The sequence below is a fragment of the Trachinotus anak genome, unplaced genomic scaffold (genome assembly GCF_046630095.1).
Source record: "Trachinotus anak isolate AG129_WGS33_773 ecotype Australia unplaced genomic scaffold, CSIRO_AGI_Tana_v1 ptg000008l, whole genome shotgun sequence".
Classification (NCBI taxonomy): Eukaryota; Metazoa; Chordata; class Actinopteri; order Carangiformes; family Carangidae; genus Trachinotus; species Trachinotus anak.
The window spans coordinates 11,361,487-11,387,884 of NW_027273859.1; the positions used below are offsets into that span (position 1 = coordinate 11,361,487).

At 40.9% G+C, this 26,398-nt stretch overlaps 1 protein-coding gene across 2 annotated transcripts in view; it reads left to right on the forward strand.

Moving 5' to 3' along the window:
* trpm3 (transient receptor potential cation channel, subfamily M, member 3) overlaps positions 1-26,398 on the forward strand; it is a 147,046-nt gene that overhangs the window by 104,613 nt on the left and 16,035 nt on the right. For both annotated transcript variants that reach the window (XM_071482592.1, XM_071482593.1), the window contains 11 exons: positions 3,032-3,104; positions 7,730-7,830; positions 8,616-8,750; positions 9,013-9,063; positions 12,256-12,396; positions 14,417-14,446; positions 15,938-16,230; positions 17,560-17,788; positions 21,085-21,288; positions 23,598-23,738; positions 25,775-25,903. In XM_071482592.1, coding sequence (XP_071338693.1) covers positions 3,032-3,104; positions 7,730-7,830; positions 8,616-8,750; positions 9,013-9,063; positions 12,256-12,396; positions 14,417-14,446; positions 15,938-16,230; positions 17,560-17,788; positions 21,085-21,288; positions 23,598-23,738; positions 25,775-25,903 — 1,527 coding nt within the window. The remainder of the gene's footprint in view (positions 1-3,031; positions 3,105-7,729; positions 7,831-8,615; positions 8,751-9,012; positions 9,064-12,255; positions 12,397-14,416; positions 14,447-15,937; positions 16,231-17,559; positions 17,789-21,084; positions 21,289-23,597; positions 23,739-25,774; positions 25,904-26,398) is intronic.

Sequence of the window (26,398 nt, forward strand, 5' to 3'; positions counted from 1 at the left end):
ACCAAAAGTTCATCTCAGAAATTAATAGATACACATCTAAATATTTTATGCTCACATGCACAAAGATGAAAGCATAGTTGTTGTCCGTTGTTCATGCATAGACTGCAGACGATGCTCTGGAAACCTCTGTACTGTAGAAGTGTGCATGTGTGGTGTCTGCCATGCGTCTTGCATGTACATGTAGCAGCATCAGCGGGGTCATGGCCTGTTAAATGAAGATGAATGTTTTCCAATCAGCTTCGCTCACTGCAGCGTGAAGAGCAGTTTTCTGATCCTCTAAGCATGTAGCTTAGCGTCTCTGAAGATGTGGGGAGAAAGATGGCACTGCCTTTTCCTTTTTCATTTCTCATATCCGTCTTCAATTTGTCAACACTTAATCTCCCTCTTTCTGTCTTCCTTTGCTTTACACATGCTTCCTCTTCCGCGCTGTCTCTCGTCTATCCTGCCAATGCCTGCCCTCAGTTGTCTCCCTCTCCCTAGCGTTTCTGCTCTTTCCTCTCTCCTGCGTTCTGAGGTGTCAGTGTCGAGGCGGTGAGATGTCAAAAAGTATATTTCAAGGTATTTTAAGCTACAGCATTAACCAAGCACATCATCGACGTTTTCAAAAATGTATAGTACAACAGGTTGGTGAGTTTGTGCCCTGAGGGAACAAAAAACAATAAAGCTGTTTCCCTAAACCTCTTTGCTCACAGTAAGCACTCGAGCATTTGCCTGTGTGAGATGATGAAAATAGATGGAAGGAGTTGTCTGTTTACCATTGCACACACTTATTGATGACTCAATGTGGGATTGTTGCATTGAATTAGCAACCATGCATTGTCATCAAGGTTGTGTTTTGCTTAGCCTCTGATTTGCTGAGCCCCTGTGATCACAGGTGGAGCATATCCACAGGGTCACCTTGGGACTGTAATTGGAGGAAGAAAAGAAGGAGAGAAGAAGCAGGCAAGGATGGTGGGGTGGGGTGGAGCGGTAGCACACCAGTGGGAGGTTGCTGTGAGATTAGTAGTTGGAGGTAGGTGGGGGTGGAAAGATGATAGGTGGAAGAAAGGGAGTGGAGGTAAAGGTGCAGAGCCCTGAAGGGAGAGGGGATAATAGAAACAATGGCGAACATCTTCTATAATCATCTTTCCTCTGTCACACCGTCATCCATCTTTAGTCATGAGGGCAGCCAAAAATCCTGTGTGTGTGTGTGTGTGTGTGTGTGTGTGGCCAGAATTGGGATCTGTGCTGATTGCGTGATTGACTTTGAGAGCACACCCTTAAAATTATAGGTAGCTTGGTTCTCTTTCTCCCCCCCCTTTTTTCTTCTTTGTCTGCCTGATTGGTTATTTCTAAAGTGGATCTAGTTAGATAATCACAGCTTTTTATACTTATAGTTTGACATTTCAGAGTCACAGTGCAAGTGCAGACAGAAGAAAAAATACACTTTTCAACACACTAACACACTGATTGAAACACACACTTACACACAGCTTGGTTAGATAATAGTATTGCTAGTGTTGTTAACATCCATTTGGAGTGAAGGCAAAGATGCATTCTAGCAAATAACAATCTAGCCATTGGCCCCACCATTCAAACACACACACACACACACACAAACACACACACACACCAAGAGAGGCACATGAAATTACACATTGCACCAACAACTCATTGTTGTCCCAGCTCATGAAGACCTCAATCGATACCTTCACATCACATTGCACTCCTATTTCACCTGGAGAAAGACCTTTTGAGATTACTCAGGCATGTGACCGCCACACACACACACACACACACACGCATGGGCGTGCACACACGCAGACGCAGACTTGGCTTCTCCCCTTATTAGTGGCACTTGCAATGCATGACACAGGGCTAAGGCCTTAAAAGGATGCCCGTCTCCTCCCTCATTTCTCCCTCTGGGAGGAGCCAACAAGTCATCAGCATCTGGGGTACAAATGATGAATGAGCCAACATAATAGACAACATAGATAGTATAAATCATCAATGTGAATTGAATTACTTTTGTGCATTTAGATTGTGTGAAAAAAGAAAGAAGGATAAGAGAAGAGAGAGGAGGGTTAGCCTACAACATTGCAGCATTGCCCTAGGGAAAGCAGCAACAGCAGGAACAGCAAAACCCGCAGAATCCTGGAACTCCACAAAATGAAGCCATTTAGAGGGGGGAGATGGGAAAGGAGATGGGCTGCAGGAAAGAGAGAGGGAGGTGGGAGGAGATGGATGGTTGGATGGAAGGATTAAAGGAATAGCTCTTCAGGCATTCAGAACACGCATTCTCCTGTACACAGCTCCCACAAGGTGCCCTTCACACGCATGTGTATGCCCACACACGTTATCACGGGTCTGTGTACACGAGCTTGGTATATCTGACAGGGAAAAAAAATCCAGAGAAGCTGCCCCATTTCTCAGATTTCCTTCTCAGCAGACTCTGGTTTTCATCCATTGCACCATTAGTTCATCTCACACGGGATATAGAAAATGCTTCTAAAAGACATGTCGGACTGCACAGACACTGGCCTCAGAGTGAAATATTTTCCTTTAAGTCTAATGCAAAAAATGTTAAGAAACAACAAAAAAAAAAAAGGAGCAGGATGATCTTTGGAACTGGAGAGCATACTCCCCCTTTGTTAAGGTTTTTTTTTCTCTCACTCTCCTCAGTTGCCTTCTCAGCAAATCCCTTCATTCCCTCTCTACAGTGGATAAGCTGTGTGTGAGAGTTTTGTGGTGTTCCCTGCAGGAGGAGACAAGAGAACAGACAGTATATTATATCAGAGTGATTCCTCTCCTCTCCTCTTCCTCATTTGAGCACCTCGTTTTTTGGGAAGATTAATCCAGTAAATGAGAGCACTCTCACTCAGGATGTGACTGACTGTCTTTATGCTATTAGCCTTGATGCATACAAGCAAGCAACAAATGAAAGATTCAAGATTAAAGTCACTTTCAAACGGTTCGGCTTGTGAGGAATGAATGCACCTTTCTTTCACTCTTTCTCTGTGTGTGTGTCTCTCTCTCTCTCATTGTCTCTCAGATAACAGTTTTCCGGATGGGGTCGGAGGGTCATCAGGACATTGACCTTGCTATCCTCACTGCATTACTCAAAGGTGGGTGTGTGCCTTTATGTGTGTGTGTGTGTGTGCTGGAGCATGAGTGCACAGTAAGTGGCTTCCATTTCACTGCCATCCTCTGGGGATGTTGTTATTTGGAAGTTTCTGTACATAAAAAGAGGATGATATCATTTCTGAAAGCACTCCTCTCACTGTCTCAGTTTAGGTGTATGTTCAAAGCACACAAGTATGTTTTTATTTGTACAATTCATAGCTGAGGAATAAAACATTGGCATCTGTGCTTTTTTTGTTCCCTTTTAACTCCATTAAGCAATTTTTGATCACTGCAGGGCAGTTCGACTCCAATGTAAACTTGCAGCCTTAAGAGTTAATGTTGTATTATAAAGCAATTGCTTACGTGCAGATGTAGCAGAAAAAGAGTGCTGTTGGCATAATTCTGGGGTCCTCGTATCACTGCATTTCCAATATACTAAGTCCAGTGATCACCGGTTTGGTCCTCTAACTACTGACAAAAGTATCTGACTCTTTTTGGCTTGTTAACAACAGCATGTTGTTTTTCTTTTTTTGTACATTCAACCAATGACATAACATTTTAATTAGTGAGCTTTAGGGGTGCTTGTAGACAGATATTGTTTGCTTAGGAGAAAGTCGGGCTAGTTGTTTTTCCCTGTGTCCAGTGAGCTAATCTAACCAACTTCCGGCTTTAGTTTTGTACTTACTGTGTAGCTATCTTCTCATCTAACTCTTAGCAAGAAAGCATAATTATGTTTCACAAAATAGCAAGCTGTTCCTTTAAATATGAGGAGGTTATGGCTTAAGTGGTGTACCAGCTACAGTGTTAAAATAAAATTTCAGACAAGCCTGTAGTGAATGAAGGTAAAAGCCTGACATAAAGGCAACACCTGCAGAATAATCCAGCAGGATGGACACAGCTGCTCATTAACTCTGTGGCCAGAGAAAAATAATTACAGGAAGACTCTTACAGTCACCAATGAATTATGGAAAGTGCCATGTCTTTTGTGTCATGTCTTTTGAAGTATATATTTCAATTTCATTTCTGTTCATGAAATAAATTTTTAATGAGGTCAATAATTATTTGACCTGTTTGGCATTGTTATGCCAAACCAGCCTTTTATAGCTCAGAATTGCTGAAGTGGGCATATTGTGTCCATGCTTGAAGTTTCTGTTCTCTACACCTACAGTTTACGGCACAGTGTAGTGTTGTCTTCAGGCATAACACAGCGAAATATACAGGAAGATAAAGTTAGAAGAAGCATGTGATCCTAATGCTGTAACAAATTGTTAAACATTTAATAATAAAGGCATTAAATGGAAGCAATGTGTGTTCCACAGTTGAAAATGTGTCAAGCGCAGACAAAGTGAGGACACGGAAATTAAACTAAACCTGTTCCTAATTTTTTCCCCATTTCCACCTTATTTCCCACTTTGCTATTTCCCATGCCCCCACCCTCCCATACACACCCCTCTACACACACACTCACATAACGCACTCATTGATCCATACTTTCGATTGGTTGTTCAGTAGCTTGTATTGATCTTGGTTGCTCTTGCCTCTTAAAGAAATACACCACTAACGAGGCCCACTGGAGTTTACGCGCACACACACCTGCACATGTTAACACACACTGATGCACGAGTGCAAAGAAACAGTGAGTCTTGTGGGACTGCTTAGCAAATCAGAGCATATGATTGACTGTCTCAGGAATTGTTCCTCAGAGAAACATTTCATTCCACAGAGAGTGAGGAGGAGACTAAACTAGAGAGCTTGGAGAGGGAGAGAGTGAAAGAGAAACATGTTTTACATAATTTATGTGCAGCAGTCAAGATGCATGATCTTTGTCTCGCTCTCTTGCGCTGTTACTTTTCTTATGTACACGTCTCACTCGTGACTCCATCTGTTGATGTGTCTTTCATCTCTGTTTACTTGTTTATTGCCTTTCTGTACATTTCTTTTTGCCTTTGGATAGTGATGGCGCTCAGATGAATGAGTGAAGGAAAGAACTAAAATCAAAGAAAGTGAGAAGACAAAAGGGGGAAAAAAATGACAGAAAGATATCAAAGTTAAGGGTGAGAGGAACACTAGGGGCAAAAAATGCTTTATGGTAAACAGCATGAGGGTCATTTTACATGCAAGTCTCATTCTGTGGCTGAGTGAATGGGACGTGTTAAGGCTTTTAGTGTAAAATGAAATCAGTCACATCCTGCCTGAGAGCTTTTTAAAACACTGGATTAGACTCCTTCGCCGAAGAACTAAGCTACTGCCTGAAGCGCAACAAAGCACAGCACAGTCAGGAGTACACAGTGAGGGAAGAACAGAGTGAGAGCAGGAAAAAAGGAATAAAAGGAGCGAGAGTGTGAGCCTGTGTGAGAGATAGGGAGAGAGACTTAGAGAAGTGCGAACCGACAGAGCTAGAAGGAAACTGCAGCTAAACACACATGGTGTAACAGAGAGGCGTTTGGAGTAATTGATGGTCTGCTGCCAGGGGTAGTCAATATCCTGAGGATTGGGTCCATAAAGTCACTTGGCTGCAGTTCAACCTCCCTGTAGGCAGACAGAGTGAAGTCAAATAAAGCAGGGCCACCTTGCCTTTTAATATACACATATCCCCACTAAAGCTCTTAATAGTAGGCTCTGCATCTTATTAGCAGGGATCTGTCTGAACTCAGACCATTAAGCTCCAGTAATGCTGTACAGGCCTTTAAGTCAGAGGGAGCACTGTGTAAGGCAGCGATACCAGTGTGCTTATTGAAAATTACACAGCCCTGTCTACACATAAGGGGTTATTATTGTACTCTATACGACACTGGATTCCTCTAAAGGCTGAGATGAATTGTTTTCTTGTGCCTCTGATTTTGATTAACTCCTCCCTGTGTACAGGTGAGTTATTAATGTGAACAGCAGACTGTGGTTCTCAGTAGTCAAAAGTCTTTGAAGTGAGCTGCAAATAATCTCCACAGGCTGACTATGAATGTTTAAATGCAGAGAGGACTATTTTGTAACTTAATACACTGAAGATGTTTCACATTGGATTATGTAGATTATATGTAGGTGAGGCTGATTTTATATACATTCTTTTTTGGTCTTGACTTCATTTTCTGCTGCGTCCAGATTTTTTCATTTCATTTTTCTCCATTTCAACATGTCTAAGCTCCTGCAATAAATACATGCATTTATACATTGTACCTCAGCCCTGTGGTTCAAAAGTATCCTGAAACTCAGATTATCATAAAGCCCATTATTATCATTGTGATCATGTTCTTATACATGCAGGGTGTTTCCCAAAAATATTATGACTAAAGCTTAATGGAAATGTGATGACACAGTATTGATCAGTTTAGAGGTAACTTATAACAAGAATAGACTGAGGCAACAAATGTCCTCAGCTAGAATCAATCCACGGACATTGCAATCGCAGTATATGTTATCCGTCTCAATCGCTAGGCCACCGGCACACCCCAGCAAGTCTTATTTTAATGTCACCTTAGACCTGGGAGTTTCCTAAAACCAGCCTTACATTGTGAATATCTCAGCAGATTTACGTCCACCAGTGTGTCCTTTACCAAACAGCAATGACATGCAGCAAAGCTGTCACAGTGATGAGAGAAGCAGCTTTTTTACTTCTATTTTATCCTTGCCCTTGAATCTCGTAAAAAACATGTCTTTTTTCTTGCCTCTACTTCATCCAATATTACACTCAGCTAATTGAATCTGTCCACTATGCCGCTTTTTTAATCTTTTTGTTTTTGTTTTTAATACATTTTTCTTTTTTTGTCTTGTGTGTATGTACTGTAGTTCTTTATCTTCTTCTGCAGATTTTTATTTACAGCTGTGTTGATGTTACTATAGGACCAGAGTACAGCAAACTATGTTCACAGACACAGAAAATCGAAGAACGATGGTTGTAGCCCACATTTTATGCAAGGATGAGATGGAGCATTAAATTGAGTTATACATCAACAAACAAGCTGTCATTCTGCAATGCAAAGAGATATTCTTCCCTACACACACAAAACAGGCACAGCCAATGGCAGGAACAGAACAGACACATTGTCTTCAGGCAGGGTGACATAGGTTGCCAGTAAAGCCAAGGGCCACCAAGCCTGAAGCCCCTGCAGCCCACAAAAGAAGCCCTCACCACCAAAAGTTGCAAATCGATGAATCAGCTAAATTTTACCTTAAAATAATGCTGCACAATTGGAGAGATGGCAGCCAAATTAACGTCATATACCTCACACCCTTAGGTACTGTACTGATTCTGTCTTCAAGAAATACAGAGATGACAACAGAGATGAACACTGTGAAATAACATAGTACAAAATATGTTTTTTTTCATAGCTCTCAATCAAGAGAAATAAAACTTCATCATATCATACTTGACATGAATTTTCAGCAAAAAAGAAGTATTCATCTGGCAGGCATAAATGAGAATAAAAGCACATAAAGAGATAAATATAAAATAAGTAAAAATCACTTATTATTAAAACAACAATTTATATTTAAATACTTCAGTAACAACTAATAAAAATCATACCAGCAGATTGCTCTAAAGTTTGGGTCTTTGATTATGCATTTGTGTTTAGGAAACTTTGTTTGTCAGAAATATGAAATTGTCCATCAACTTGCTTGCATCCTCTCTCAGGTGCCAACGCTTCTGCTCCTGATCAGCTGAGTTTAGCACTGGCATGGAACAGAGTGGACATCGCCCGCAGTCAGATCTTTATCTACGGACAGCAGTGGCCTGTAAGAACCACAAACTTTATTAAAAAGTAAACATGGTGCAGCAGTCAGATATTGATTGCATTCACAGGGCTTTTTGCTCTTGCTGCATGTTCACTGATGTTAACGCTTTGGTGTACTGCACTGCTTAAAAGGGTCTTTTAGCAGTACTTGTTTTGGCATTACATAACTGTCCTTAACAGCTGATATTAATAAAAACTGATGTAGCATACAAGAAGTGCTTTACATGTAAACAAAATAACTTAGAAATCATTTTAAATAGAAATGTGATAACTTCTACCAATAAAATGTGACTTTCAGCATTAAAAGGCAATTTGGATGCAGAAAGCTACTCATGATCAGTCATGGGTGAAAAATGGTTGCAAAGAATAACTAAGTACTACTGTGGTCATTTGTGAACGTAATTGAAAAGTATGGATTTCTTGCTGTTTTCAGACTGTGTAATTTGTCTTAAGATGTCTAACCATTTTATTTCTGCTCACTCTATTTTGGATGTGTGGTCTGTGGAAACAAAATGTACTAGTAAATTAAAATGGACATTACCAGTTACATGTGGCTCCACTCACAGGTCGTGTGAAATCGATCGATTATATCGCTTGCTTAGAGTTCAATGCATGTTCAGAGTGAATTTTGAAGTCACCTGTTACAATAATCCTGGTGTGGTTTTAGTAAATGATGGTGCTCGATCTATATTTGTTCCCTTCCAGTGTTCCTGTATACTGCCGTCTGTAGCATGATAGTGTTTCCTGTGTAAGGTATCATCATTGTATGTATTCTCTATGCCTCAGGTGGGTTCCCTGGAGCAGGCGATGCTGGATGCCTTAGTTCTGGACAGAGTGGACTTTGTAAAGCTTCTGATTGAAAATGGAGTCAGTATGCACCGTTTCCTTACGCTTTCCAGACTGGAGGAGCTCTACAACACGGTAATAACAATGGCACATAAATGGAGTGTAAATAAAATACACATTGTATCATCTTTTTGCAACACGCCAGGGAAGCACCTCCTTTCACAAATAGATGTGATAAGTAAAATGTTGATTGAAAGGTTACTTGCAAAAGAAAACATGGAGCTGTAGTGAACAGTATAGCAGACATGGTCTGTTTTGTCTTATACTTTTACTGAACTATAGATGCTGTCACTGATGACAGTATCTTATGTGTATGTGTTTGTGTTTTTTCCAACAGAGACATGGACCATCCAATACTCTGTACCACCTTGTCAGAGACGTCAAAAAGGTATGAGAGTCACTGCTGTGCCTTTAGCTCTGTGGCTGTTCAGGCACACTGTATGGGAATGTTTGCTTGAATGTGTGTATTAAAGAGGACATGTTTGACTACATAGCGTTTCAGTTGCTTTTTTGCGGTGCGTGTTGTTACTCTGTTTGCATCAATTTGTGTGTCTACATTTTGGTAGCCCTAGTTGCTGGTAACTGCAAATAGAGGCCGGCTTTTCTCTTTCAGCTGGAGTTGCGGGCTGCAGTGGCTGTGTAGAGCTATGCACGACTCCCACCCCTCTCATGACTCCTCTGCAATTTACTCTGTTCTCTCTCTAAGGCACACACCACCATGGTAAACAAACACTCCACGTATAAGACGTTGCTTCATCCACAGAACTTGAATTTGAGAAAACTGAGGCCACAGTGGAACATACACTTTATTTTTGTTTTTATTTCTAATATTAACACCATTATTTAGTGTGGTCTGTGTGATATGGAGTATCAGCTGATTCTTTGAATAGTGATATTGAAAAAGCCCTCACATGAAATACATTTTTTTTTTTTAATTTCATGTGTAGATGATGAAACAGTGACATTGTCATTTGACAGGTTTTGGCTGCACTTCAGCAAAGAAATTTCAACACTATCCAGTCTTCATTATATTTTGCTGCACATCTGCTATAGCACCTTGATGATAACTGGCGATAAAAGACAACAACCTAGAATTTTACATCAAGCACATCTCCACACCAATTAGGAGTGATCCCAACGTTGAGAGACGACGGAGAGGTCAGCAACACCACCATAAGAACTGAGCGGTGTTCATTAATTAAATTGATACAGATTATAGTAATGCAGTATTCTCCTCTGGGAGAAGCTGTAGAGGCTCTATGTTGTAATCACCTCTCTTTTACCTCTTCTGTCTTTTAACACAACTCTGATCAAGAGAATATGCAGTTTACAATACAGGACATCTCCCTACACCGTTTCACAAACATGCAAAACACACACTAGTGCATGGCATAAAATTACCATCTTCTTTTTTGCAGAGCTGTGTGTAATTGCAATAGTGTAGCTTAATGTCCGTGTGTCATTGGTGTATCATAGTATGATGCTAATTAGATTTAACCACTATCCCTCGGGTGTAGTCACCATGTCATCGCTGTTTGCTGTTTTTTTCCTCATAGCTCTCTGTAGACTGGTGGCCCATACTGTCAGCAGCACCCAGCAGTTCTTATTTTTGATTTTAGATACAGGTGTTGTGCTAATAACAGCTGCAAGTGCCGATGAAGGAACCTCTCAGGTTTAATCTTGTTTAATCTTTACATTGTGTGAAAGTTGAGTCTGAAAACAGGGAGAATCACAAAGATTGGCTTGTGGACTGCAGCTGCCAAAACAGAAATTGGTTTTTCCTGCAGAGTAAATGAACAGTGCACTTTTGTGGACTGAGGTTGGAAGCAGTACACCTTAGGTTTAGGGAACAAATCAGGAACGGTTTGGAGGGAACCCAAATAATCGTGTGGTTTTACTGCTAAGTTTGCTTTAGGAACCAGTAGGAATGAGTCAGAATATTTGGGTAGTTGATTCGTACTGTAGGTCATCAGCTGACATGGAACTAGGTTGAGAAATACTGATGTAGTGTACATTCACATTATTATATTAATATTGCCTGTACTGTAATTATATCATGATTTTCCATAAATGTGGCAAAAAATGACACCTAAACAAAAGCAACTGGTTGTTCAGCTGTTAATGCCTTGTCTATGTTGAATGGGCGCAGGAAAAAGGAGGAGAAACTTTTCCATTAGTAAGTCAGCCTTGACTCAGACTTTACTAACTACACAGGAGAATACTGAATACTGAAGACTGCAGCAGACTAAGATCTTAGGGTGTATTCACATAAGGTGTAAACAAACAGTTATTAGTTTAAGTTTCATCACCACAGAGAATCAAAAGAAGCTTGGCTGCCCGCTGACTGGTGCAACTATATATATCAGTAGGATGAGGAGGTGAAACTTTGTGTGCTTTGAAACACAGATGTTGAGAAGGCAAGCGCCATTAGTGGTTCTCTTTGCTTCAAAGAGTATCAGTTGGCCTATAGGGGTTTGTCAGCTGTGCCGCCAATGAAATTGAATCTGTGGATATGAAGTCAGGCTGGGGATGAGTGGGACAGAGAGGATTTCGAGGATCTCACACCTGATTGCAGAGGGCTGGAGATGGTATCAGGGTAGGTGTAGAGCTATGTAAGGTAATTGGCATATCTCAAAGGAACAGAGGGGGTCATGATAATGAGTGCAGGATCTGCCGTTTATGTTGAGGGCACGAGGAGGAGCAGCTAGTATTGACACGGTTATAGTCTTCATGTGAAAGGACTTCTATTTCAATAATGATTCTCCCCTCCAGCGTTAATAGCTGTCTGTCTGTCTTTCTATGCGATTGCCCCTCTCTTCCAGGCTAATGAGTCATTATAGCTCTCTCTCTTTTTTTCTCTCTTCAAGACTGCATTGAACCTCACTGAGAAGATCTCATTATTTCCCTAAATGCAAATTGTGACAAATCATTTAATTTTTTACATGCCTTGTAATTGTCCTCAGACAGTATATTCTCTCTATAAATCATACTGCACCTGAGTTCTTATTCTTTCCCCATTTTCTGCTTCTCTATTGAATTTAAGAGAGGAAGTTACAGCTCGGGGCTTTGAAGTTTCACATTCTAGAGAGGTGCTGGGAGTAATACTGTATCTGAAACTGTGACTGGTTTTTGGTTCAACCAATTTTTTGGTTACGATATCGGAGGAATAACTCAAAGTTTCTGTATTCAAGCCAAGACTCACGTTGTTTTAAAGAAGTCAAAATCTAAAAACAACTGAACTTCAGTCTAGTTGAGATAAGCATTTATCAAAGAGGCTGGAAGAGAGAGCTTGCCTGAGTCTCTGTGTATCTCATTTCCCCTGCTCTTGCTTATCGTGCGGTTTACTCACTGACATTGTGTGTTCTTTCCAAGCGAGAATATCCAGGGTTCAGTTGGATCTACTTCAAGGTGAATCCGATAATCATGTTTTCTTTTATAGCCAAAAAAGAGTTTGATATGGATTTTGTAGAGTGTGTATGACTGTGTGATTGTTTTGTACTCTTTGTTTCCCTCTTGTTTACTTGCTTTTATTAATCAGTTGGCGTGGGTTGTTGCCTGTTAACACTTTCTGGTTTTCTAGGGAAACCTGCCCCCGGACTACCGCATCAGCCTCATCGACATTGGACTGGTCATTGAATACCTCATGGGTGGGGCCTATCGGTGTAACTACACCAGGAAGAGATTCAGAACTCTATACCACAACCTCTTTGGACCTAAAAGGGTGAGTGAGTGATTCACACCTTCATTGGCATTCCACCATTTAATGCATTTCAACACTAATGTCAGAAAATTTGAAATGTCATTAATCAAATGAACAGTATCACTGAAATGACCCTCATGATCAAATTTGCACTGTAAGGGCAAGATGGATTACATGAGCTAATTATATTTTAACAATAAAATGTTAATTAGGGATTGTACACTCAAGGGTAAACTCCACCTCGCTGATGCAAGTAGTTAATTAGCATACACATAAATTTACTGGTGATTGAATGAGATGGAGGTACATGAAACCACAGTCTGAAGTGTGCTGCAAGCATGGTCCTTCATTTTTGGTCCAAGGATGACAGAAATCTTTGGAATATACTATTGTGTACCTTGATTTTAAGACTTAAGGTGGATGTCCTTTGTTCAGATGATTAAGTCTTCAAACATGAGGAACTGAAATTGCAGGACACAAATGCTCTGTCTAAGAAGTAAAACTTTATTGATATAGTACTGTCAACAGCACATTGTCAGCAAAACCAGGTTTACAAATGCAAATTTAAAGCGAGGAAAAACAATAGAAAGCAATCATTGGAGATCCACTAACTCCTGTATTGGCAAGCCAATATTTAAACCAAACCAATAGGATGAAGCTTTGTCTGCAAGGTGCAACTGCTAGCTATTGTTACACAAAGATGGGATATAAGTCTGCATATCTCAGCCTGACTGCCCAAATGGAAAACTCAAGCACTGCAGTACCACAAAACTCAATACGATGTTAAGGCATTTATTGTATTGTTTCAATTTGCGAGCACTAAATCCACACAGTCTCATGCAGTCGTGGTGCTGTTCATCAGCAGAGGTCAAACATAAGAGTCGTCTTACCATCATTCTTCATTTCCACATCAAGTAGAGTGGCAGCACAGGCTATTATTAGCTTGATGCAACAATTCATTCATCTATAGCAATGGCTCTTCATCATGTGCCATCGTAAAACCCAAGAATATACACCCCTCACTGCAACCACTGCAGAAATTCACCTAGCTGATCAGCACACTTTCAACTAAAGTGGAGAAGGTGATCATTGAAATTGAGTTATATTGTATTGGAGGTTGAGAGTTGCACACCACATGTATACCACATATGGTATATGTTCATGTCCTGTTGTTCTGACGTATGATTCTCATTCTGCCTCACTACTTCACACACTGCCACAGGTGTGATGAAAATAGAAATATGCACAGCTGTGTCTGAAACACCATATTTCTGCTTGATGATGCACTTTGGGTTTTTATGTTGTGGTGTGGATTGAGTGTGTATGTTTGTTAGTGTGTGTGTATGTGAGTCTTCACGTGCCTGTTTCTCTCATTGTATGTCTGCCAGGGCAGCGGCTAAGCAGGTGGAAAGACACAGATAAAGCGAAAGCAAAGAAATGGGACAGAGACTGAGCAAAGAGGCAAAACGAGAGAGGCAGAGAGAGAGAGACAGAGAGAGAGAGAGAGAGAGTCAGTTCCAATTTAACTGTGATTTTCTAGATGAAATGAATGTGCGATCACATAGCCATGTGCACGCACACACATGCACACGCATACATGCACACGCACATGTTAACTAAGAACAAAGCCTTGAAATAGATGCAGATATCAAAATCCCCACAGGAGACCTGGGCTATTTTTACCAACTCAGATGATAGCTCATGAATGCATAATTCATACATGCCCCGCTTTAATACAGATACACAGTACTGTACCGAATGCACAAATACATTCTGCTTTAATACATGCAAACACACCACTAAAAGAGATTGTTGCTGTATGTGTAGTTTACTGTCAATCACGACAGTACAAAATGCTATCCCTCACTAAAACCATTAAACTATGGGTGACTCACCACATTGAGGAATATTTCTGGTCTCATGTAAGTGGGTCTGTCTGTCTGTCAGTCTATGCTGTGTTGTGCTTATAGAGTAAATTGCTCTATAAAATACATTCGACAAGGTCTTGTTCTGTTTGTTTATGTTTTTGTTGCTTTTCTAGCCCAAAGCCCTGAAACTGCTGGGGATGGAGGTGAGTGTTTGATCTCATCAAGGTTGCTATTCAGTCATTTCTTCACTGTTCTTTGTGTTAAACACAGTCTTCTCACTCGTGATATATGTTGAGTGTACAGTCAGTCTGCATCTGCAGAATTTTTTAACTGTTAAGTATTTGCTGTGTGCCTCGCAGTCTTTGAAAGAAAGTCCTTGAGGCATATTTAATTTATTTAGCTGGCACTCTGTACACACTTTTGAGTCAGCTGAAGGCTCGTTGTCAAAGAAAATTATCAGACACTTGACATTGCCTTGTGCAAAAAAGTTTTTTCAGTTAACATTTTTATCATATTTATGAAATATAAAAATGCTTATGACCACAAAAGCCTAATGGCTCCAGACAGTTTCAATGCATGACACATGTCGGAGCAGCCCAGTTACATTTAACTGAATAGGTAATGACTGACCTAACAGGGTTACATAATACATGGTTTGTGTACTCAGATGTATCCATGGTGTACACACCATGAAGTATCGACATCATAAACCTTTTATCACAGCATGTCCACAGTTTTCTCAGAGGTATTTATATCTATCGTGTATGGCTCTCCATTCCTTTGTATGTCTGCCTGTTTGAAATCTGTCTCCCTGTCAGTGTGTGGTCCCTCTTTGTTTGTGCCTGTTAAAATCTACTGATTTCCTTTAATGCTTTGGTCCCTATTTGTAAGCCAATTTATCATTGAATTAGTATGGCAACCTGGCCGTGAAACAGATTGTGTTAAATAGACTGCTGTTAACCTTGGACACCTGCAATCATTGAATTATTATTAATTATTATTAAATGTATGGTGCTTCAATCATTTCTAAATATCCATAAACTCTTTAAACGTACTGTTTTATAAATGGATATCAATGGAGTGTCACTGGCTGAATAATTCACTGCAGAAGTATTATCATATCTTTCTTTGTCCAGATAATCTCTCTCAGATCAAGCAGCAATTCTAGTAGCACTGAAAGTAATTTCTCAGATGTGTGTAATTGACCAACTGTCAGTAGTCCTCAGCTGTTAAAATGTGAAATTATTGGAGATCAATGCAGCCCAGCTGACATGCCATTTCAGCACTAACTGACAGAGTCAATTTCTCCAGAGACAGTGAGCAAACCTGAGTGTTTCACCTCTAGTTGTGTCGTGTTACTCATAAATAAAGGGACAGTACATTCAAAAACACATATGGTATATGATAAGACTTTGTGCTTCCACCTGTCTGACTTTTCCACTGCATGTGGAAAGTGAACACCTTTAATAAATATATAAGATGGGTGATTGTCATGAGTACAATCCAATTTTCTTGGGTGCCACTTGTAATCACCATTTATAACCCAAGCATTGACCTCATACAATACATCCATGACCAGCTCAAGATCAACCTAAAACACTCCATGATTATCATCCCAAAAAACCACCTTGAACAATCTCTTCATTGATGCCTCTGACTTTCCGCCCCACTCACTTGTTACGAATCCCCACCAGGATGACATGCCAATTCGCAGAGGCCGCCAGAAAACAACACGCAAACGAGAGGAAGAGGTGGACATCGATTTGGACGACCCAGAAATCAACCATTTCCCTTTCCCCTTCCATGAGCTGATGGTGTGGGCCGTGCTCATGAAACGTCAGAAGATGGCACTGTTCTTTTGGCAGCATGGAGAAGAAGCCATGGCCAAGGCCTTGGTAGCCTGTAAGCTTTGTAAGGCCATGGCACACGAAGCCTCGGAGAATGACATGGTGGATGACATCTCCCAGGAACTAAATCACAACTCCAGGTGGGTGACACAAATGAGGCCCACAGACAGATACAGCCATCTCTTTTTGTGTGGGTTTTTAACATGATATTCCAACATGGTGTGAGTGTCCTGAGCAGGGCTTATCTCATGGAAATATTCCTGCATTAAATGACAAAAGCAAAGTTGAGTAGGGAGTCTAGATGAGAACACCCCCCCCCCATAGGTAGATGCACACACACGCAAACACACGAGCATGTTTTGTTCCCTGTAAAAGTTGACCTATTTCAAACAACTACAGGTTCCCACAGGACTTAAGTGACATACATAGAGAAATCTAATAACATGCATCATCGTTAGTTAAGGATATGCATTTGAGATGAAGGTAATCACCTAGAGATGAAAATGCTGGTTACGGAAATAACCATTAATTAGGAGAAAAAAAATTCAGACACTACAAATGAAGCCACACCAGCAAAAACTTCTCCCCCGGCATCCACGCACACACACGCAGACACACACACACACACACACACACACACACACACACACACACTTACACACAGTTTCAAAGGACAGCCTCAGAGCTGGCATATGTTGAGTTTACTTTCCGCTGAGAATTTGGCTGGCTTCCTTCGAAGAACTCATTTAACTACATACATTTTTATATCTTCATGTAATTTTTACACAATATGTGGTTGTAGTGTTTGTGAATGTCTTTGTGTGTGTTTGTGTGTGTGTGCGTGTGTGTTTGTTTCAACTCAAGGGATATTTCTGTGAACTAGTCTTATTTATCATGTATAGCAGTACCCACAGCAATGCTTCCGTTCTGTAGGGAGTTGTAAACAAGATATACAAGTACACCCTTTGTACAGTGGAGTCCACAGGTCTGCGACAACATTGGTGGTCTCAGACCCTACTGTGCGTATTAGTTAATGTATTAGTTAAAACTCATTCATCTGTATCCCATCATTCTGTATTGTAACTTTAAAATCTGCTCACATTACTCATTCATCATACTTTTTGCATACATTATAAACTCAACCAATAAGCATTCAGATTCCCTTCACCTTGGAAAAGATACAGATGCAATTACCAGTGAGAATTTGGGCCCTCTTTGCTGGATGCACGTAGTTGTATCTACTTAAGACATTAGATATGCTTGGCATACAAGGCCTTGACAATGCGTGTTGATGTGTGAAAATGCCGTGTCCAAATGTTTGTATGCAAAGCTAATCTCCTTTGGAATTTGGGCAGATGGTCTATGATTCCTCAACAAATTCAATTACATTTTTACGTTTGGACAAAGTGTGTTACTGTCTCTGTTCATGTCTCTGTGTGCCTGTATATGTCCTGTATATAATCTCCTAGAGAGTTTGGCCAGCTGGCAGTGGAACTCCTCGACCAGTCCTATAAACAGGATGAGCAGATGGCCATGAAGCTGCTGACATATGAGCTGAAGAACTGGAGCAACGCCACCTGCCTGCAATTGGCGGTAGCGGCCAAACACAGAGATTTCATCGCTCACACCTGCAGTCAGATGCTGCTGACCGACATGTGGATGGGACGCCTGCGGATGCGCAAGAACTCCGGCCTGAAGGTAACACAAGTGGAACAGATGTGGGTAAAGAGAAGTATACATACAGTGAATAAAATGTCTGCAGGCAGGATTGTAGTGAAATTCTCAAACTACCTGAAAAAAAAGTTGGGCAGGAAAAATAACAAGAAATGTTCTCACCTCCTTAAGAAACTATTGTAGAAGTTGCCCAAATCACTCCTGTGGATCTGCTGAGCGGCTTCCAGAAAAGTGCTAGTTCCGCATGTCTAGAAATGTTGGAATGTGCTTTTGGCATAAAATACCTATATTGGCACCAGAGGCCACAAAGTATTAGCTTATTACAAATATATGAGTACATAGATAAGTAGCTAGAGATTGTAGTATGAAACGAAGATATGCATGTTGTCAGTCAGGTTCCAGTTAGAAATAATGTGCAATGATGTAAACTTAAAGATATACAGTGCAATGGCCAAGTCCCATTCCGTCCTGAAACCAGCCAGGACTGAAAGAATATCCTTTAATTCAAATAATCTTTCTACTGTACAGTGTTTGCCCATTTATCTTCACTAAATTCATATGTCCCAAACTGTACAGGTGAAAAAAGGAGCTTTTATTCAAACATTGTTCTATTAATAAGGAGGGAGTGCACTAGTATGGCTGGTTATAACTGTGGTGGGCCATGATGACTGGACTCTAGACAAAGCTGAATTATTTGGTTTAGTTAATAACATGAAATGTCCTCAGTCAGTTAAGTTAGGGTCTTTCTGGCTTAAGACAGATAAAACAACTACATGTACACACACCTCAGTTCAACAACATTTCAAGACCAACACAACCATACAGAGTAATATTTATTGATAACAGATACTGTAATACCTGAAGCTCAGCCAGTCAAGGCCGTATATGATGGTGGGGAAGGAGGATCATCCAGAGCAAAGAGGTTTGTTGGAAAATAATAGTTCAGAGAAACATTACTGTGGTGTGCTGAGTGTCTGGGCGAGGTGGTCCTCCTGGCTGAGCCTCCTCCACAACTTAATTAGTAGAAACCTACAAAGCCTTTTCTCAAGCCAGAGGACACAGAAGAAGTGGCCTTAATTACTAAAAAACCTTGAAGTTTTGTTCGACATATTATACACTGAGGCTCATGTGGTGAACATCCTTTTGAGTTGAGCCAAGAGGTTTCAGTTGTTTGAGTTTTGAACTACTTTTGCTCACACGGGTTTTCCAGACGTCTGGTGGTATGGCGATAGGAGGCAGCTGCTAACATCAGAGAGGTTAGGGTTATTTATAACGAGGAGTTGCACTGGGAGTTGCTGTAGGGATGGCTGGGTTCACACTTATTCACACACATAGCGAGCCAGGATGATGGGTCCGGCTGGCTAGCTTCTTGGAGAAGGGGCAGACTGTGAGTGCTTTAAGTGTGGTTTGGCCTTTGCAGGAGGGAGGGAGAGAGTGTGCTGCTAAGACAGAAAAGAAACCGTGAGCGGAGCAAACAAGATTCAGTGGTCTGAGGAGTTCATGATATACAGCAAATAGCATTGTCAAAATGTTGGCCAAATAATGTGTGCATACATTTTTGAGTGGCTATAGTTGAGAGGACAGTCAGCTTCAACCCTCCACCACTCAAACTCATACCACAACATCTTTACTGGAGGCCACAACTGACTATAAATTGCAAAGACGAGTACATTGATTTCTTCACACATCAGTAAGTCTGACAAACTATTGACATCTTTGGCTCCGGCCTCTGGACATGACTGATGATAACGGAAGCTGAAGCATTGCTTTCTGTGCTGAGGTTGCAATTGTTTTTCTCACTGGTCACTGCCCATTTTCCTTCACCCTGAAACTATTCTTTTCATATATTCAGTCATCTCATACAGCCATCTAACTTCATTGACAACTTTGTTATTAAATTATAACATTATCATTTTTTTTCATACCTCAAATCATCAAAAATTAATCTAAAGTGAACTTAAATTGATTTAATTTCACTTCACCTTTGAGCCAGTTGTCAGTGCAATAAAAGTTTCACTCTTAAATTAGTTAAGGCAGCTGCTCCCAGAGATAAAAAGACACTCAATTACACTCGTCTCCATCTTCCTCTCTTTCCTTTTTCTTCACCTTCCCACTGTGGTTAAAGCCTCTCTCTTGCTTTGCTTGTTTGACTATTATGTATCTGAAGTGTTTACAACACTCCTGCCTCCTTTATCTGCTGCGGGTGTGTGTCCTTCACATCCATTGTGGCAGCACAGTAGCCTTGCTGCCTGTCTGTACTAATGGTTTTGTAATTGATGAACACCCTCGCCTGAGCCGTTGTAAATACTAAAGCTTTGTCATTCAGGCGTGCGCAAGCTGGGCATTATTGGGAGGTGTTCACAAGGGTAAATTTATACTATGAGAGCTTCACGTGTGTGCGTCACAGGCAGATTGTGAGGGTTGGTTTGTTCCAGACTCTCTGTGCCCTAATTTCTGTAGCTGTCCTCATGGAACTGTACATCTTTATCACATCTGTGGTTTGTTGCTTCCAGCTCTTCTCCCTAACTTTCCTCCTCCTGCACATCCACTATGAAGGACAAAAATGATAAAGTATAAATAAGTAGATAAAATAAAAAAATAAATATATAAATAAATAAATGGTAATGAAAAATGCTATTTCTATATTTTTTACGCAATTCTACATTTTATTTATTCATTTATGTTTGTATTTATTTATTTATGTGTCCGTGTGTCAATAAGGTAAGTGGTCCTACCTCAGTCTAAAGGTTGGTTATAGTGGTGTGATTGGTTGATTGGATGGATCTGCTACCACTGCCTTGACTCGACTGGTATACAGGAGCTTTGCCTTTAGCTCGCTATTAGCTGCTTAGCTTAACTGCTGTTATTCAATTTAATTTAATTGTATTCATATAGCGCCAAATCTTAACCTACATTATCTCAAGGCACTTTACAGAGTAACCTGACAATATTATAGAGAGAAACCCTCTATGAACAGCACTTGGCGACAGTAGAGAGTAGAGGCTCCCTTTTAACAGGAAGAGGTTATACTTAGTTTCGTGGTGGAAAGTTTTGTACGTCATCACTTTGTATTTGCACCCTTCCTAGTGTCAGCCGGTTACAGCTCCTTACCTGTTTGCTTCTCTCCTACTCTCTGTGTCCATATGTACAGTATTTAAATACTTTCTGTTTCTGTTGTCAGGCAATGGGACAAGTATGAAATAGTGACTGAAACGTGGCCCTTAAGTTTACATGTTAACTTCTAAGCAATGTCCAGGCTGCTGTTCTGCTGCTGCTTTTTTGTCCTTTATGCTCCACTTCCTTTCTTACTCATCAACCAGGTAATCTTAGGGCTGCTTCTGCCACCATCCATCCTGAGTTTGGAGTTCAAGAACAAGGATGAGATGTCTTACATGCCCCAGGATCAGGAGGCCTACCTGCAGGAGAAGGAGGAGGAGGAGCCTGAGAAACCAGTCAAGGAGAAGGAGGAAGAAGACATGGAGTTCACAGTAAGATCTTACTGTGAGACGCAGTACAACTCCGTGGTGAGAGAACCCACCTCAGCCCCGCATCTCAGAATATATACACATATTCAAACTTAAGACAACACACACACACACACACACACACACACACACACACACACACACACACTTTTTCAGACTGTAAACCCGACCACTGACCACATAGCCCAGATTCTGTGTCGTTTGTAGTTATGTGGACCAGTTTTATACAATGTTGTTGCTGTCCACAGTGAGATGATAATATGCAGTTCCGCACACAGACGCACACACGCACACACAAACACACACGCACAACATATCCGTTTCTCTATTCTGGCCAACTGGACCCTTCCAGCCAAATCGGCCATTTCCTGTTTCTCGTCGTCTCAGCAAAGACATGGTCGTGGAGTTGTAGCGTCTCAGTCTGTCGCCGCTTGTGGGTTCCCTCCTGTATGTTTCTTCTTCCATCTATCTCCTTCTCTATTTCTCTGCCTTTCCTTTGGCCCCCCTTGTTCTCTACCCAGCTCTCTCTTTGCTTCTTTTGTTTTGTTTTTTTTGTATTTCTTTTGCTTTCGATCTCTTGTTCTATAGCCCTCTCCCTCTCTCTAGCTCTCTTTCTCTCTCTCCCTCTCTGTCTAAGCTCAGTTCTGATTGAGGTACAGTACTGTTTGCTAGCCGATTGCTGCCCCTCACTCTCTCCCATCAGTGATGGCTTGCTGCAGCATACCACTCAGCATGTTGGCTGCTGAGCATGGGAGGCCCAGGCTTTTGCATTATATAACCATGTCCGCCTGCTGCTGCAGAGCTTAAATCATGCAGAGTCTGAGCACCTTCTCCCGGCTCACAGTGGAAGAGTTGGTCCATCTGCATAGACATGGATGTACAGCAGGATTAGGACTCGTTCCATTTCAATCCAATCATAATTCTGGAGATGACACCAAGATCCAGTCTGTGTGTTTAAATCAAGTCTGGAATTTGAAAGGCAATTAAATGCACAAACTGGATCTAAAGTTGTCCCATTAAGTGATTGAACTGAAGTTGAACGCCTTTCAGCACCACTGTACATACTCTCCATCAGCATTGAGCACAGCCAGCAAGCCAGCGCAAAGCTTCACAAAACAGGCCATTTTGCACATGCAGTCCTTGAGGCATTAAGGTGATCAACAAAGAATCCTGCTGCCAGGATGCATTTGAAATGAGCCCTTCATGTTGCCCTGGCTTCTGACTGTACAAATGCACCTTCAGATACTTATGAATCACATAAAGATTCATACAGATACACAGACTGCTACACCACAGAGGGAGATTGTATTGTCCTATCTTCAGATGCTTTAGATAAACCACACTGATGAATGTGTGATAGCTTGTTTCCACTTGCTGATCAGATAATGTGCATGTTCAGTGCAGTGAAGGCATGGTGTGATTTACGCACTGGCATCTGAATCTGTTCACCTTGAAGGCCTTGTCTGTGTGTGCCTTAGCGAAAACTTTGGCTGTACATGTTTTAATGTATTTGGAAAAAAAAATAGAAATCCTTTGATTCCTCACTGATAGTGATTTCTTCTTTGATTTCTTTCTGATTTCTTAGCGATGGTTTTATCAATACTGTACCTGTTTAACCACCTGGGAACTTCAAACAACATCTCATAGCATATTTAAAAAATTTTGGACAGACATTTAAACATTTTATGTTTAACTATACTTGACTATACTTCTTGACATACAATACAATACCATGAATGAACTCCCTCAGAGGTCTGGTGTTGTTTTGACATTAAGACCATGACCCATAAAAACAGTGGGCTCCGAACCCTCTCTCATGGATGAGGAAATGTGTCACAGATTGAAGTGAGATATCTATGTCCTCTCTTTCCCTTTTCTGTCGTCTTTCTGTCATTATCTTTGTCTCTCCTCTACCTCTTAATTGTTGTCTGAGACACAATCCATGAGTGTCTGTGTCTGCGTCATACCGTGTTACCGGCCTTCACCCAACACTCCACCTCAAACACACATTTCACATTTTGGAATGATGACATTGCCTGTGCTTGCTTCTTTGATTATGATATTAAAACTGTGTTGTAGCCCATATTGTAACACCTCTCCCCGTTCTCCCTTTTTCTCCTTTATTTGTTGTTATTTGGTTCCTTCCATTCCACCTCCTCCTTTCCACATACTTGCTTTCATGTCCATCCTCATGTCCCCCCCTTGACACCCCTCCAAACTCTTCCTCCTCCGTCTTTGCGATCCATCACCTCTTCCCACACTCTCCATCCCTTTATCCCTCACACCTTTATCCCTCACACCTTTCCCTCCTTCCTCCCTCGCTCAATATGGGGTTTGCATTCGCCCAGGCAATGCTGGGTAAGGTAACCACGGAGACATCCAGAAAGAAGGATGTTGAGGAGGTTCAGAACCGCCACCGCCTCATCCCCATGGGACGCAAGATATACGAGTTCTACAACGCTCCAATTGTCAAGTTCTGGTTCCATACGGTCAGTGTCGGCTTCAGCAACATTAACTACTGGGCTTCCTGTTGGCACTGTCAGTGCTTACTGTATCTATGCAACAGCATCAGTTGTTGGTTTCCTGTCATTAGCTTCTACTTCCACGGTGCTTCCATCACCATTAACCTCCTGCTCCACCCTGTCATTACACAGCTTTACCAGAGCGGGAAAGTTTAGTGGCAATGAGATGCAGAGACCCGTGGAAGCAGCATGGAGGGAATAGTACAAGGGAATGAGGAGGACAAGTGAGTTAGAGAGAGGTTTTCTATTGACCGTGTAAACACACACTGAAACCTCTGACTCTTATCATATTTCCACTGAACTATATATTTCAATAAGTAAATATTATTTGATTTTAAGTCTAGCCTTAGAGAGTTTTCACCGTCCATCTCAATCCTGTAACTCTAGATGTCTTTGAAGTCTGTGTGAAGCTTGTGTTTTGTACAGTATCTGCCTCTGAGCACATGTGTAATGGTTGATATAAGGTGATCGTTTGTTCTTTGGCTGCTTCACTTCACGTTCCTAGCGAAAACATCTTTTTATCACAGGGATTTCACTGTTGATTTATGCTGAGAAAATATTTTGACTGCCTTTTGTTTCATCCCTTTTTCTCCTCTGGCTATTTACCCCCTTCCTCCTCTCCCCCCACCTCTGCTTTCTGCCCTTCAGGTTAAAGAAAAAAATCTACTCTGAATTTAATTTGTGCACTTGTGGAACAGATGCCGGGTTTTCTCAGGGTCAAAATGTTCTCTTTACCTTGTTACCAGATTTGTATTCACACCAGTCACCGGCTGTAAAGCACTGCGCCGTTTATAAAGGCATCACACAAACCCAACTGTGCATGTGCGACTGAATGAAAACCAGTCCTGGTCACATATTATTAAAATCACTTTACCTCCTAACGTCAGTTGAATGCTTGATTTACAACTGGAGGAAAGTACATTTTTTATCACTTTAACCTGCAATTTAAATAACAATTAACAGTAGCTGTCCAAATCAATCCAAATATATTAATATGATATAAATAGTCCTAGAGAACTGAATCCCTAATCGCTGGAAACCATAAAAGGTTATCAAAGGTTTCATCAATCTGATTGAAATCCAGTAATGTCAGGACCCGTGTATTAGAAATAGATGTAAAAATGGATTTTATATGCATATGTGTCAAGCCTTCCAGGCTTAATCTTTAGATAGTTAGGCCTGCATTGTGATCCAGATTTTATCTTTCTATCTATTGTAATGAGCCACAGTGCATAAATAGCTCTACAGTTCATCTGCTTTTGCCAGCCCTGCCGACAATGAACTGCTTGTGGACTAAACTTGTCTTTGTTATTTATTCTCAACACTCTGCTATTTGCTTATCAGGACAGCCAGAACACTTGAATATATGGCATCTGATCACTTGAAAATATTGTGTCTGGTTTTAAACTGGGACTTTAATTTATTATTGTAATCACTTCACTCTTTGCTAAGTACAATATTGACTGTAGCTGGATGTTATTAATCTTAAGCACTTAAGGGCTACGTCTGCACCTCATTCATATCCAGACTATCAGTCAATATTCCCACTTATCCATTCATTAATCTTTCTGCTTATTCATCATGTTGACATCTATCTATCTATCTATCTATCTAGGTGCAGGAAAAATAAAAGTGGACAGCTGATATGGATTTAAATAGTTACAGCCACAGGAGACAAGTAATGGACATTTTCAGGCCAAGTGTGGAGGCACAGCAATCAGTGTCTTGACATCAAATCTCTATTATTGGATCTGAAAAACTGCATTAAAGGGAGGTGTAATGGGGGTCAGTCATTCATTAAATAAGCGTTTAATTTGAGAAGTTACACACAAAAACCCTTTTCACATTTGCCCTTTGGGCCAGTTTGTTTGCTGAGAGAGAATTGAACTTTATTGATGTACAGTTTGCTTATGTGGGAAAAGTGCACAAACACACACATACAAAAGCAAATAGCCATAAATGCACTGCTGCTGATTTCCCTCTGCTGTTGTCTTTTTATGTAGATGGCATACGTTGGCTACCTGATGTTATTCAACTACATTGTCCTGGTTAAGATGGACCTGTGGCCTTCTCCTCAGGAGTGGATCGTCATTGCTTATATCTTCACCAATGGCATCGAAAAGATGAGAGAGGTACACGAGACCCTTGCAGTGGCTGGATGCAAATGACACAGTGAAAGTAGAACTGTATTGAATGCACAATAATAATTTCCACACCGCTGCCCACTGAACTAAAAACATGAGGCTCGTCACCATAATATCGTCTACCTGCCTGGAGGGCAAAGGCTAAGCATTATGTCCATATCACCAAACAGCTCATTGTAAGCAGGGAAAATTGGTATAGGATCATTGAGGTGGAAGCCCTGAGTAGGAAAAAAAATCTGGTGATCCATTTTCTAATCTGATCTAAATTGTTTTCTCTCCTATGTGTATAGCTTAAGAACAGGAGAAAAATAGGTTTTGCGAGAATAATCTTTTTTTTTTTTTTTAATCTGTGAAACAGGTGGAAAAAAGGTTTCAGATAGAAGAAGAAAAAATTTTTTTTCATCTGTGAAAACTGGTTAGCCGCGAACGATTTGGTTTTCACTCGCTAGCTAGCGGGCTAATGGCTAACAGCAGCATGGCTAA